The 13,643-nt window shown below is 40.5% G+C and overlaps 1 protein-coding gene across 3 annotated transcripts; it reads right to left on the bottom strand.

The window, feature by feature from the left end:
- Nucleotides 1-1,975: 1,975 nt before the first annotated feature.
- LOC310798068 (myosin heavy chain, fast skeletal muscle-like) lies at nucleotides 1,976-12,221 on the bottom strand (the record flags this gene model as incomplete). Of its 3 annotated transcripts, none has more annotated exons than XM_083660555.1 (39): nucleotides 1,976-1,996; nucleotides 2,100-2,231; nucleotides 2,332-2,427; nucleotides 2,532-2,636; nucleotides 2,722-2,892; nucleotides 2,997-3,122; nucleotides 3,222-3,425; nucleotides 3,558-3,866; nucleotides 4,013-4,137; nucleotides 4,259-4,424; nucleotides 4,529-4,712; nucleotides 4,808-5,004; nucleotides 5,088-5,206; nucleotides 5,365-5,491; nucleotides 5,592-5,981; nucleotides 6,090-6,180; nucleotides 6,265-6,410; nucleotides 6,489-6,665; nucleotides 6,750-6,992; nucleotides 7,089-7,344; nucleotides 7,427-7,563; nucleotides 7,646-7,769; nucleotides 7,849-7,966; nucleotides 8,083-8,170; nucleotides 8,285-8,349; nucleotides 8,484-8,787; nucleotides 8,880-9,050; nucleotides 9,136-9,285; nucleotides 9,680-9,798; nucleotides 9,884-10,022; nucleotides 10,140-10,243; nucleotides 10,336-10,434; nucleotides 10,866-10,929; nucleotides 11,021-11,113; nucleotides 11,212-11,308; nucleotides 11,401-11,428; nucleotides 11,536-11,692; nucleotides 11,785-11,925; nucleotides 12,015-12,221. In XM_083660555.1, the coding sequence occupies 39 exons, from the start codon at nucleotides 12,219-12,221 to the stop codon at nucleotides 1,976-1,978; spliced, it is 5,790 nt and encodes a 1,929-aa protein (XP_083516681.1). The 3 variants fall into 3 exon arrangements, with proteins under 3 accessions (XP_083516681.1, XP_083516680.1, XP_083516679.1); XM_083660554.1 differs by having other exon boundaries at nucleotides 11,785-11,928; XM_083660553.1 differs by having other exon boundaries at nucleotides 8,285-8,347; nucleotides 8,479-8,787; nucleotides 11,785-11,928.
- Nucleotides 12,222-13,643: the final 1,422 nt, after the last annotated feature.

The raw sequence follows: 13,643 nt of genomic DNA on the forward strand, positions 1-13,643 counted from the left end.
CTTAAACTTACCTTTACCCCCAAAAGCAGCTTCACTTCAAGTGTTTAATGATAGCCTATATCCCTCATGAGAACTCCCCAGAAAAAGGTTCACTGTTGATCATAACTGCTGTGCATTCTGTGATTAAGAAGTGGAAACTACCTGTTTTTCCTTGGTATTTATAGCAATACTTTTTATGGTGTGAGATTGGCTAGAATCCAAAATCCCTTCTCTCTCCCCATTTGCCAGAAATGATATTACATTTGGAATCATAATAACATAATTTTTGTTTAATACTTTATTTATTTTAGGTATGCTAAGTTCTTTGTCCATAAATGTAAATGTATTAAGAGACCCCCCCTATATGAGGGATCAGCCGAGCGCATTTTGGTAAACAAACCGCGTCACTGGGTGGCAACGGCAATGGAACCCATGAGTTTGAGCATCTGACTCTAGCCGGCTGACCGTGTTTACAATTTAAAAACTCAGAATGTCAAAATATAAGCGACGTGATGTAGGCTAGCTATACTTTTTGAGATATTAACGTTTTTTTGGCACAACTCATACTAGTTAACTGCCGCGGGGGCCATTTTTGGGTGGCAGTGACGTCACGCTGATTCGTCCTATAGTTGGTTTTTATGAGAGAATTATACTGTACCACAAATCACTCAAACTTGTGAAAAATAAAGCAGAAACAACACTATTGAACATTATTGATGCTTTTGAATTAATAGAGGAAACCCCTAGCTATTTTACTTTCTTCATGTAGCCTATTTTATTCTATATAGCTTTTCTATTTCATTTATGTATACTTTATATTTGTACTGGTTATGTTGTGTGCTCAGTTTCTTTTTATCACAAATCTGTATATCATCCTTGTTTATTTTAAAACATGTTTTATTCGATGTCATGGAGAAGTAGGCCTACTACACTACCCACAATTCGACAATGTAATATCAATGACGATGTCTTTGATTGGTGGAGCTTGCTGTATGGTCGTCTTTGATTGGTGGCCTGTACTCATTTCTGTCTATGAATCTTCTCTCTCTGGCTAGGCTACAGCTTTTATATTTTTGTCGATTTAGTGTGCAAGTGGATTCAGTCGGGGAGGATGTAACTGGGTCCACTTGCCCCTGTATAATGTCTTGTCATTGTTGATCATAGACTGTATAAAATATGGCGGATCTTCATAAGTGAAGCCAAAACATCTTGATCGCACCCTGGTGGCTGGTTGCGTATGGGTCTTGAATCCCGCCCCCTCCATGTTATCGGAAGGGACATAAGCTAAACTAAACAAGACTAGGCAAGCCTAGTTAAGCTGTGCCCGGACTGCTGCTTAACAATCACACAGGCAAAAAATGATTGCACATTTGTATTGAAAGTTTACAAACTTGTGCAAATGTGCAGATTTCTATTTCAATTTCTTTCATATTTTGAATGCTACGTCAATCAAAACTATTATGATCTCACACTTTGGACGTGGCTTGATAAAATGTACACTAGGCCTATATGAGATGCAAAAATTAAAACCCCGCAATATATCTGGATAACTTCTGAAAAGCCAAGCCATTTTCATTTTAATCCTTCCAAACAAACAAACTAGATGCTGATCAGTAAACTTGAAATCCCCCACTTTACACATTATTGATTCAACATTGTATCATGAAACAAAAGGGTCAACAAAAGCATAGAAAATGACACTTGAAAAATCTATCTATCTAATGTGACACTTCAGATGTTTTGATGGGTGTGACTGAGTAGACGACAGTCTGGGCCTTTTGGCGCCGACTATCATCCCTAACAGAAAAGCACATAACTTCTACCAGATGCTTTGACTGCTTTCCTGTTCAAATGAATTAAACTATTAATAAAGACAAGACAAATATTTGTGGTGATATTTATTGTAAATTATTAAACAATTGTGTCATATTTTATGACTTAATGATAATTAATAATGGCACTTACAGTCATATTTTATGGCTTTACATGAGAGAACTTATTCAGCTGCCTCTTTTCCCTGTGAAAAATAAACACATTTTCAGACAAACCCCCCAAAAAATGTTTCATTTCAAAGTTAATATTCAGTGAATTTAATGCAATGATGAAGGACATGTGTTTACCTTGCCAGAGTCACGGCTCTTAGCTCTCAGCTTGTTGACCTGAGACTCGGCAATATCAGCTCTTTCTTCAGCCTCCTCCAACTCGTTCTGAATCTTCCTGGACTTTGCCAGGTGAGTGTTGGCCTGTTCCTCCTGTTAAACCATCATACATTCTCATTGCAAATCCCAAGACTAGAGTAAAAGTAGTGAAAACTGAAAACAGATGGAGCATTTTTACATGATTTGAACTTACCGCTTCCTCAGCCTGCCTCTTGTAGGTCTTCACCTTCAGTTGCAGCTTGTCTACCAGATCCTGCAGCCGGGCGCCATTCTTCTTGTCCTCTTCAGTCTAATGTAAGTATGAACACGGATGACCATTAATAATTGACATATTATCTTTTAAATTTGTCATTTAGTGAATAGGAATACTGTCACAAAGTAAGCTTGGTATACCTGGTATGTGAGTTCCTTCACTCTCCTCTCATATTTACGGACACCTTTAACAGCATCTACTCCACGTCTCTGTTCAGCTTCAACCTCTGCCTCCAGCTCATGTACCTTCAGAAATGAATTATAAACTATGAGACTCATTCTGCGTATTTTGTAATGTAATTTACTGTCATCTGTGTAACAGTTATCTTACCCTGGACTCCAGTTTCTGGAGCTGTTTCTTGCCACCCTTCATGGCCAAGTTCTCAGCCTCATCCAGGCGGTGCTGCAGGTCCTTGACTGTGACCTCCAGGTTCTTCTTCATCCTCTCCAGATGAGAGCTAGTGTCCTGTTCTTTCTTCAGCTCTTCAGCCATCATAGCAGCCTAGAAAAAGAATAATTTGTGTCAAATAGAAATGTAATACATGTCATGTCAGTCGAGATGTATGGATGACATCTGGGTGGCTATGAAATAAAATGTGAACCCACATCAGTAATGGCTTTCTTGGCCTTCTCCTCTGCATTTCTTGCTTCCTGAACGGTGTCATCTACTTCACCCTGGACTTGGATCAGGTCAGTCTCCAGCTTCTTCTTTGTGTTCAAAAGGCTTGTGTTCTAGGAAGAAGGAAATACAGTTTAGCAATACCTATAATGATGTGCACATGAAGTGTGTATTGATTATAGAATTAGTGAAGACTTTTTTATTTTGTGTACCTGAGAGTGCAGCAGTCCAACACGCTCACTAGCATCCACCAGCTCTGTCTCAGCCACTTTACGGCCTCTCTCTGTCTGTTCCAGACCAGCCCTCAGCTCTTCAATTTCAGCCACCATGAGACCATTCCTACGGTCAACCATAGCAGCTTGTTCCTTGAAGTCTTCCTGCGCTCTGAGAGCATCATCAAGGTGCAACTGGGCGTCCTAATGTTAAAATTGTGTTGTAGAAACAGAAAAAACTGTCAGAATGTTGCATAGAATAGCATGTAGCCTACATTTGTCATGTTGTTGATTTACATACAGCAGAATAGCATGTACAGTTGTCATGTGATGTACCTTGAGTTGTCCCTGGACATTCCTCAGCTGCTTCTGGGCCTCAGCAGCCTGGCGGTTAGCATGACTCAGCTGAATCTCCATCTCATTCAGATCTCCCTCCATCTTCTTCTTGATTCTCATGGCATCGTTCCTGCTCCTGACCTCAGAGTCAAGGGTGCCCTGCATGGAGTCAGTCACCCTCTGGCTGTTCCTCTTGATCTGCTCCATCTCCTCATCTTTCTCTGCCAGCTTTCTGTCAACCTCACCTTTGATCTGGTTGAGCTCCAGCTGGACACGCAGAATCTTGGACTCCTCATGTTCCAGAGTTCCCTAAAATGTAACACATAACCTGTGTTGTCTTCTGAATGTAATATTGGGCACGTCTCTATTGTTCAATAAGATATGTAAATTTCATGGACAAAAGACAACATATACGTTCGCAATTCCAATGTTAAGCCTTCGAGTTGAAATTTCACCTCAGCCTCCTCAAGAGCTGTCTGGATCTCTGATTTCTCTGTCTCCACCAGCTTCTTGGCCTTCTCCAGCTCATGGACGCTTTTTCCAGTCTCACCAATCTGTTCAGTCAGGTCTGAGATTTCCTCTGCAGAAGGTTATATTTAATATTGCAAAGTCAAAGAAAGCAGGCTATGTGTCTCATTCTAACTCACACACATCATGAACATATTTTAAGTTATTGCTAACAGTATCAGATGAGAACTCACGTTGCAGGTTCTTGTTCTCCCTCTTCAGGGTCTCCAGCTGATCCAGAGCTTCCTCATAAGAGTTTTTCATCTTGAACAGCTCAGTGCTGAGAGAACGAGCCTCTTTCTGAGCTCCCTCAACCTCTGCCTGACCCTCCTCGAATTTCTGCTTCCATTCTGCCAGAACCTGCATAGTAATTTAAAATGAGCAATGTTAGCCTAACCAATTTAGGAATGATTATTACTTTGACACTTCCAGTGGCTGTGACAAGGTAATCCATGTCAACACACCTTATCAAAGTTCCTCTGCTTCTTGTCAAGGTTGGCAGCTAAACCATTGGCTCTCTCCACATCAATCATGAGGTCCTCCACCTCGCCCTGGAGCCTCTGTTTGGTTTTCTCCAGAGACGCAGACTTGGAGTTCACAGCCTCAATCTGTTCCTCAGCTTCCTGCAGGCGCTGGGCAAGCTTTTTCCTGTTAAGCATTTGCCAAATGTAAGGATCCATGTCTTGTTTCTAACAAGTATTTTGTAGCGACCATTAGGAGAAAAAAGATTCTTATTGACTCACTTTGACTCTTCAAGCTCCTCAGTGCGCTGGATAGCATCAGTTTCATACTTGCTCCTCCATTGGGCCACTTCGCTGTTGGCCTTGGACATTCCACGTTGCAGCTCTGCCTTGGCCTCCTGCTCCTCCTCAAACTGCTCCCTCAGAAGATCACAGTCATGGCGGGCTGATTGCACACCATGGGCAAGGGCATTCTTGGCCTGCAAAAGACAATTAAGATAAAAACCAGTGAATACATGAACATTCCTCAAAGAAAACCTTGAAATCTCTGAATTTGCCTCACCTTAACTTCCTCCTCGATTTGTCTCTTCAGCTCCTCAATCTGCTGTGTGAAGGCTTGCTTGCCTCTGGTCAGCTGGGAGACAAGGGCTTCTTTCTCCTCAAGCTGACGACCAAACTCACCTAGAGGGAAATTATTTATTTATTTTTAGTTGAAATATATACACTTACTGGCCCAGCATTAAAGTAAAAATATATATAGATTGAGTGTAATTATGGGTTGATTTCAAAAGTACACATTTTGGACATTTTTATGGACAATCAATAAAAGTAAGACTTGCCATTCTCTGTCAACAGTCTTGCCTTCTGAGCACTGATGTCATTTAGCTGGCGAACATTCTCGTCACTCTTCGACTTAAGTTCACTGAACTGGTCCTCAAGGGTGCGGCACATCTTCTCAAGATTTCCCTGTTCATCAACATTAGACAGGTTCAATAATTCTCCCACTAATACTACATTATGTTTTTTTCTCAAGTGTGTATCTCCATATGTATATAAAATAACGTACCTTTGCTTTTGCCACAGCTTCCATATTACTAGACAGGTCATCAATCTCCATCTTGTATTCACTCTTCTCCTTCTCCAGCTTCTGCTTGACACGCTGCAGGTTGTCGATCTGTTCTCCCAGCTCTGCAACACTGTCAGCCTGCTTCTTGCGGAGAGCAGCAGCAGTGGCTTCATGCTGTAAGGTGGACTCCTCAAGGTCACGACGCAGCTTCTGGAACTCAGCTTCACGCTTCTTGTTCATCTCAATCTGAGAAGCAGTGGCTCCACCAGCCTCCTCAAGCCTCTCACTGATCTCTTCAAGTTCCCTGGAGAGGTCAGCTCTCTGCTTCTCAACCTTGGCGCGAGCAGCACGCTCAGCCTCGATCTCTTCCTCCAGTTCCTCAATACGAGCCTTGAAAGTTATGAAATATTGTTAAATGAATGTACAGTATGCAACTGACACATTGCATAACAACTCACTGATAATTTTGACATAGATTTTAAATCAAACATTCCACACCTGGAGCTCTTTAATCTTCTTCTGTAGCTGAGCACCCATGGATTGTTCATCTTCAATCTTACTGAGATATTGGCTTATCTCAAAGTCCTTCCTGTTGAATAAATGACATCATCATAAGATATTGGTTGCAATAACATATTTTGTGCATACGGTTTTCAAATTCTGTCCACATTACTTCTTGATTTTCTCATCAGACTGCTGTTTGTCATTCTCAAGATCCATTATGGATTCCTGGGCAAGTTTCAGATCACCCTCAAGCTTCCTCTTTGATCTCTCAAGGTCCATGCGGAGCTTCTTCTCTTGCTCCAGAGAACCTTCAAGCTGCAAAATAACACATGTTTATAATTACAGCAGACATATATTCTCATTGAATAGAAAATAGCATGTTCATGAACTCACATCATCCACTTGCTGCTCAAGCTTGGTCTTGGCTTTGGTCAGAGTGTTGACTTTGTCTTCCTCTGCCTGCAGGTCATCAAGAGTCTGCTGGTGTGCCTCTTGGAGGGCTTTCTTCTCCTTTGTGAGCTTAGCAATGCTCTCATCTTGAGAGGCCATCTCTTCTGTCAGGTTCTTCACCTGAATATGTAAAAACATATTGTCATAATTGGGCAATTATTCAAATTTTGGATGATATTTGAGACAGAGTGAATATTCATGAACCTTGTTCTCAGTGGCATGCTTCTCCTTCTCCACTTTGGCTAAGGTAAGCTCCAGGTCATCAATGTCCTTCTTGAGCTCAGAGCATTCATCCTCCAGTTTCCTCTTCTTAGCAGTTAGCTCAGCATTCATTTCCTCCTCATCCTCCAGTCTCTCAGTTGTCTCTTTGAGTTTTGCCTCCATCTGGATCTTATTCTTGATAAGTCCCTCACATCTCTCCTCAGCATCTGACAGATTCTCTGATTCCTAGTTGGAATAAATGTGAGAAGGGGGAAATATTTAAACATTTACTCTGGAAGAGTTGTGAGAAATCAACAAAGCTTTCTGTTGCCATTTACTCACACATAAAGATGCAGCCTGCAGATCATTCTTCTCCTGCACAATAGACACCATCTTCTCCTCCAGTTCCTTCTTTTTAGCCAGGGCTGCAGCGAGGTCTGTTGTCATCTTCTCATAGTTTTCCTTCATGTTTGCCAGCTCCTTCTCAGTTTCAGCACTCTGCAGAAGGGGCTTAATCTTGTAGTACACCTTCATCCATGGCCAGTGTTTCACATTCATGAATGAGCGGATATTGTACTGGACGGTGTAAACGGCTTCCCTATGGAAGGAAATCACTGTTATGTACACAGTCATTTTGGTACTGCATTCAGACTAAATATATGGTTAGAATGTCCACTTGCCTCCTTGCCGTCATCTTCACATACTCCCTCCTCATGAGGTAGGCACGGGCAAGAGCCTGAGTCATGGTGACCAGAGAAGCAAGCTTCTCATCTCGCATCTCCTCAAGAACACCCAGTAGACCAGCTTTGAAGAACACCTGACAAGAATATAAAACTCTTATGGACCATTTATTTTCATGAATGAAACAGATTATAGTTGGTTCTTACTCAATTAGTTACCTTGGTGTGTCCAAATTTATACTCATCATGAGGCACATCAATAGACCCAAGCAGCTTCTCAGAAGCCTTCTTGTTGTCCATGAATGTTCCTTCAGGGCACGCAGCGGCATTCAGTACTTTGTACCTATCACAAAACAGTTAATGGTCACATTCAGGACATTCTTTTCAAAGTTAGGAAAAGTCTGTGTTTAATTAGGTAATACCTCTGCTTGAAGTCAGCATAGATGATTCTGCTGGGGAAACCTTTCGTGCAGATTCTGATACCCTCCAGCACACCATTACACCTCAGCTGGTGGATAACCAGGAAGTTTTCCATCAGCCCTGCAAAGAAGTTATTTCAGAATTTTTAATGACAAAGTAAAAGAATCACTCCTGCTAAGCTAATAACTGCAACATTTACAGAAAATATTAAGAACATTCTTTAGCTGTCAGTATACCTGGAGTCTTTGACTCATTGGGAATCAGGCAACGTACAAAGTGAGGATGAGTGCTCCTCAAGTTGGTCATAAGCTTGCCCAAGTTCTCCTGTAGATACAAGATAAAACCAAACATTATTTGTGAAAAGCATAACATAAGAATAAAAAACTTGCATTTGAGTTTAATTACAATGTAGTATTTAAGGCTGTTCTTAAAATTTACCCTGAACGCTGCGGACACAGTCATCATGGAACCACCCTTCTTCTTGCCTCCCTTGCCGCCCTTCTCTGTTGATTTGTTGATTTATTAATATCAAGACTTTATCATTCATCTGACTTTTCTGAGTAGCCATATTGTTTACTTTAAACACAAAAACATTAATTCACATAATCCTAATAAGTGTTATAAAGTGACACTGTACCTTCAACAACAACGGGATACAGGACAGGCAGCAGCTTAACACTAGACTTCTGGTACAGCTGAATCACAGATTCGTTCAGGGGATCCTTGTTCTTGTCCAGCCAGCCAGTGATATTGTAGTCCACAGTTCCAGCATAGTGCACCAGAGAGAAATGGGCGTCAATCTTGCCTTTTTTGGCTGGCTTGGGCTTCTCAAATGCTTTGTTTTTACCAAGGTGCTGGTCATACAGCTTGTTCTTGAAGGTAGTGTCTGAGGCCTTGGGGAACATGCACTCCTCTTCAAGGATGGAGAAGATGCCCAAGGGCTGTATAAAAAGTGCAAAGAAATCATGAAGAGGCACTGTTCTTGCATATCGTGAATTCTAACATAACGTCACCACATTATTGTGTACTGTACCTTTTCAATGAGCTCAATGCAGGCAGCCAAGTCCATGCCAAAGTCAATGAACTCCCAGATGATACCCTCCTTCTTGTACTCCTCTTGCTCCAGGACAAACATGGTGTGGTTGAAGAACTGTTGCAGTTTCTCATTGGTGAAGTTGATACACAACTGTTCCAAGGTGTTGAACTGTTGGTGGAAATAGGATTAAGCTAATATATCACAAATGTTACAAAGTTATCTTCTCAATACATTATCATGAATGCATACTTACATCAAAGATTTCAAAACCAGCAATGTCCAGCACACCAATGTAGTATACCCTTGGCGCCTTGGTGGCCAGTTGCTGGTTGATGCGGATGACCATCCACAAGAACATTTTTTCATAAATAGACTTACACAGGGCGCTCACTGAGTTATTGACCTGAAGAAAGGTTTAATTTGAATTAATACCATTATAATCCAGTGTCACAAAGAGGGTCCTCTCACAGATTTAATCAATTACAGATCCTTCAACTGAAATTTACACATTTGATTACAGTACTTGATTTTTGTTTTGCCTACAGGACAAATACTATTTATGGCAGTATCATTTTAACTGAGACACAACTAACAATACGGCAATTTCAACACATGCAGTGACAGATAACAGAGGACATTCAGTTGCAAACTATTCCAGCTAAATGTAACTCATGACATTCCCCCATTACAAAATAAATAATTTCTTATGGTTAGGTAAGGAATATTATATATTCATGCACTGGCCCTTGACTTAATCATGAGATTGTATGACATAAACAAGAGAATGATCTGCTGACCTGTGGCACAGTCTGTCCTTTGGTGACAAACTCATTTCCGACCTTCACTCTGGGGTAGCACAGAGCCTTCAGCAAGTCAGCCGAGTTCAGGCCCAGCAAGTAAGAAACCTTGTCAGCATCTGAAAATGTCACAAAAATACATTTACTAGATATATGACTGATTTGTAGTTTTCTTTTTTACTCATCCACAAAGTTAATCCTCACTTTCTGTGCCATCTGGCTCTGCCTGCTCTTCACGCTGCTTCTGCTTGAACTTCATGTTACCATGGTGGAGCACAGCACCAGTAAACTTCCAGATGGCCATCTTCTCTTCAGCGGTGAAGCCCAGAATATCAATAGCATTCTGTATTCAATAGAGGTATTGACACTGTGTGAGTCAATATGGAAATTACATTTTACAGAGTAATTGTGATGGAATGTTGAATCTATAATAGATTAAGAAAAATGAAACATCACTGACATCAGTGGCCATCAACTCTTCTTTGTCATCAATGCTGGCCACAGTGATCTGACCCATGCTGCACATGGGGAAGTCATAGGGGTTGCTGCTGATGAGCGACATTTCTGGAGATCATAAAAGGTTTAAAGTAATGACTGTTATGGACCATGTGAAGAACATGGGTTGTTTTAACATTATATCACAATGTTTAGCTCACCAATGATCTCAGGTATGTGGTTGGTCATCATCTGGAAGAAGATGTGGTAGCCTCTCTCCTGCTCAAGCTGATATGTCACTCTAGACTTCTCCAGCAGATCTATAAGTATAGAATGAATCAGCGTGACGGCACTTGCCACCCAGCAATGCGGAACCCCGCGGCAGTTAATAGTATGAGTTGTGCCAGACAAACGTTAATATCTCAAAAACTAAACATCACATCGCTTATATTTTGACATTCTGAGTGAGAGCGGAATTAGCCCAAGAGTTTGATGTATAATACATGTATGTCGTGTTAAAGTTGTGTGAACTGTCGCAGTTTTTATAATGTAAATAGAGTTAGCCGGCTAGACTCAGACACACAAGCCTCGCGCCACTTGGGCTCTATAGGGTTCCATTGCCGTTGCCACCCAGTGATGCGGTTTGTTTACCAAAATGCTGCTCGGCTGATCCCCCGTATTGTTCATAACTCAAAATCTACACCACTGATAATGTTAGTCATTCTATTTAATATGTGAATGTGATACTTACATGTCTCAACATCAGCACTAGCCAGTTTACCAGTTGCGCCAAAGTGGATTCTGATGAATTTACCCTGTTTTGAATAGTACATGGTCAACATTCCTCTGCATATGCAATATATTATTGAAGATATTTCTCACAGTTGAAATTCTCTCCATACTTACAAAACGAGAGGAGTTGTCATTCCTCACAGTCTTGGCATTACCATAGGCTTCCAGCAAGGGATTGGCTGCAATAATCTGGTCCTCCAGTGAGCCCTATAATATGTGTTTTTATATATTAATTTCAGTCGTACAGTCGTATACAAAAACAAAAACAAACAACAACAACAACTCCAATGTTTTTTGAAAAATACCTTCTTTGAATCCTGCTGTGGCCCACCCACTGAGATTGTTGCAAAGTACTGGATGACACGCTTGGTGTTCACAGTCTTTCCAGCACCAGATTCTCCACTGGGGATGGATATGTAGATTCAGAGAAATTAACTCAATTCATTTGATGCTATTGGTCTTACAGAGGTAGGTGCTATAGATGTAAAACTTACGTGATCAAGACAGACTGGTTCTCCCTATCTGCAAAAGGAAACATGAATTCATATATTTCTTATCTGTATTTCTTATATGTAACATGAGTTATGTAGTTTATTGATAGTTTATACATTTTATTTACAAGAACGTACCAACAAGCATGAACTGGAAGGCATTGTCAGAGACAGAGAAGATGTGGGGTGGAGCCTCCATACGCTTTTTGCCTCTGTAAGCATTTACAACCTCCATATCGTACACTGGGAGCCACTTGTAGGGATTCACAGTTGCACAGAACAGCCCAGAGTAGGTCTGAAGGGGATGAGAGAGATGTGACCACTCACAGTATGTTGTATGAGTCCATGTGCAATATTACACTTTACTCCATAGGCAGAAGAGCTTACGTAGATCATCCATGCTGCATAACGCTCTGCGAGGTTATACAGCACAGAGGCTTCATTGAGATGGGTCATCATGGCCATGTCCTCAATTTTGTCATACTTGGGAGGGTTCATAGGGTAGACATCATCCTCCTTAACTGTCCTCTCCTGAAATATTGAAACACACTTTCAGCTTGTGTTGAAATTCCAACGGTAAGTTATACTGCTGTGAGTTTCATGAAGCTTCAACCTACCTCCTGGGTGGTAAGGACTTTGACAGTGACTTGGGCACCGTCCCTCTTCAGGATTGTACATTTAAGGTACAGCTCCTTAGCATCAGCCACATAGCCAGCGGTTTTGGCATCAAACGGTGCAGCTTGAGCCTCAAGCCTCTCCCTCTCTGGCTTACGGAGATAAATGGAGGCCTTGCCATAAATGGCCATCTCCGCGTCTGTACTCATGTTGGCGGCTTTCTGTAGATTGACAGGGGGGGAAATCCTTATATCTGATGTGCATTGTTTGCTTTGGAGACTGGACACTGTATGATATGAGGATTCTTAATATTCTGCAGTTTAAATAGAGAAATGGTAACTCACCTTTTTCTACCACCCAATCCCAGTGGAACTTCTCACAACCCCTAAATGATGAGATAAAAATAAAAATAAACGTTTCTGACTTATTCTTTTCAAGTTCAAGTTTCAAGTGATACAGGTAGTATAGAGATTACACATTAGTATACATGTATTATCACCAAATCCAGATTAGTATAATATTCCTCAATTTCATTTGTGAGGAAAAGTAAAAAAAGTGGCGACAAGATAGCTCAGCAGGCCAATATAAACAGTAAATAGAAAAAAGGAGCTTCTTGATGCTTATAGAAGAATTTATAAGTAAGAGTTTAAAAGTAATGTACAAGTATACTTATTCAGTTAATACTTATTCAGTTATTAACTTATCAGTGTATTAACTGAATAAGTATACCTGTACATTACTTTGTTATTAAATTCTTCTATAAGCATCAAGAAGCTCATTTTTTCTATTTTTCGATTTACTCAATTACATTTGCTACATCTAAATTAGTCACACAACCAGATTCTTATCCTTGACTCATAGCTTACTTATATGGAATATTTTGTATTGATATTGAAGAGCTTTGCCCACCTCACATGATCATGCCACTAATAAATATAAATAAACTGGTTATTAATTGAACAAGTGTCAAGCACTAATCATCCCTAATACAACTTCTTTGCCAATAATGACAGCATTTGAAATATTTTGTATACTCATTAAAGAGCTTTCCCCATCTCACATCATCATACCACTACTAAACATTCAACTGGTTATTAATTAAACACGTGTCAAGCACCAAGCATTCCAAGAATCACAGCCAAGCGTGACAGCTGAAACATCTCTCTCACTTACCAACAGTATCTGAAATCCCCTGCAGCCTGTCCATCTCATCTTGAGCCTCCTTATATTAATGTCATTCTGCAGGCCAAGCAGAAACTAAATATGGGGATCTCTTAAAAAGGCCCTATACATTTGCATTTGACTCTTTATTGCCCCCCGTCTTTAAGTGGAAATTAACTTTCCATCTGTCTCATGTAATACAAGATGAGAAGTCATGTCTCCCCATACATGTAGATTTCATGTAATATAAGTTAACTCTTAACTGACTGTAATAGGCTATATGTGAATCGGTTATCATGTCTATCTAACAGATTAAACATTAAACAGTTACATTTGACAATACTATATAGTTGTTTCCATACATACTGTGGTATTCATTTGATTTGACCAATTAAAAAAAGACACGTCTATAAATAAATCAGGTCAAGCTTGTGCTTCCAACATTGCAACCATAGCTGGCAAGCCTTTTT

The sequence above is a fragment of the Poromitra crassiceps genome (genome assembly GCF_964638095.1).
Source record: "Poromitra crassiceps genome assembly, chromosome: 25".
NCBI classification, from domain to species: domain Eukaryota; kingdom Metazoa; phylum Chordata; class Actinopteri; order Beryciformes; family Melamphaidae; genus Poromitra; species Poromitra crassiceps.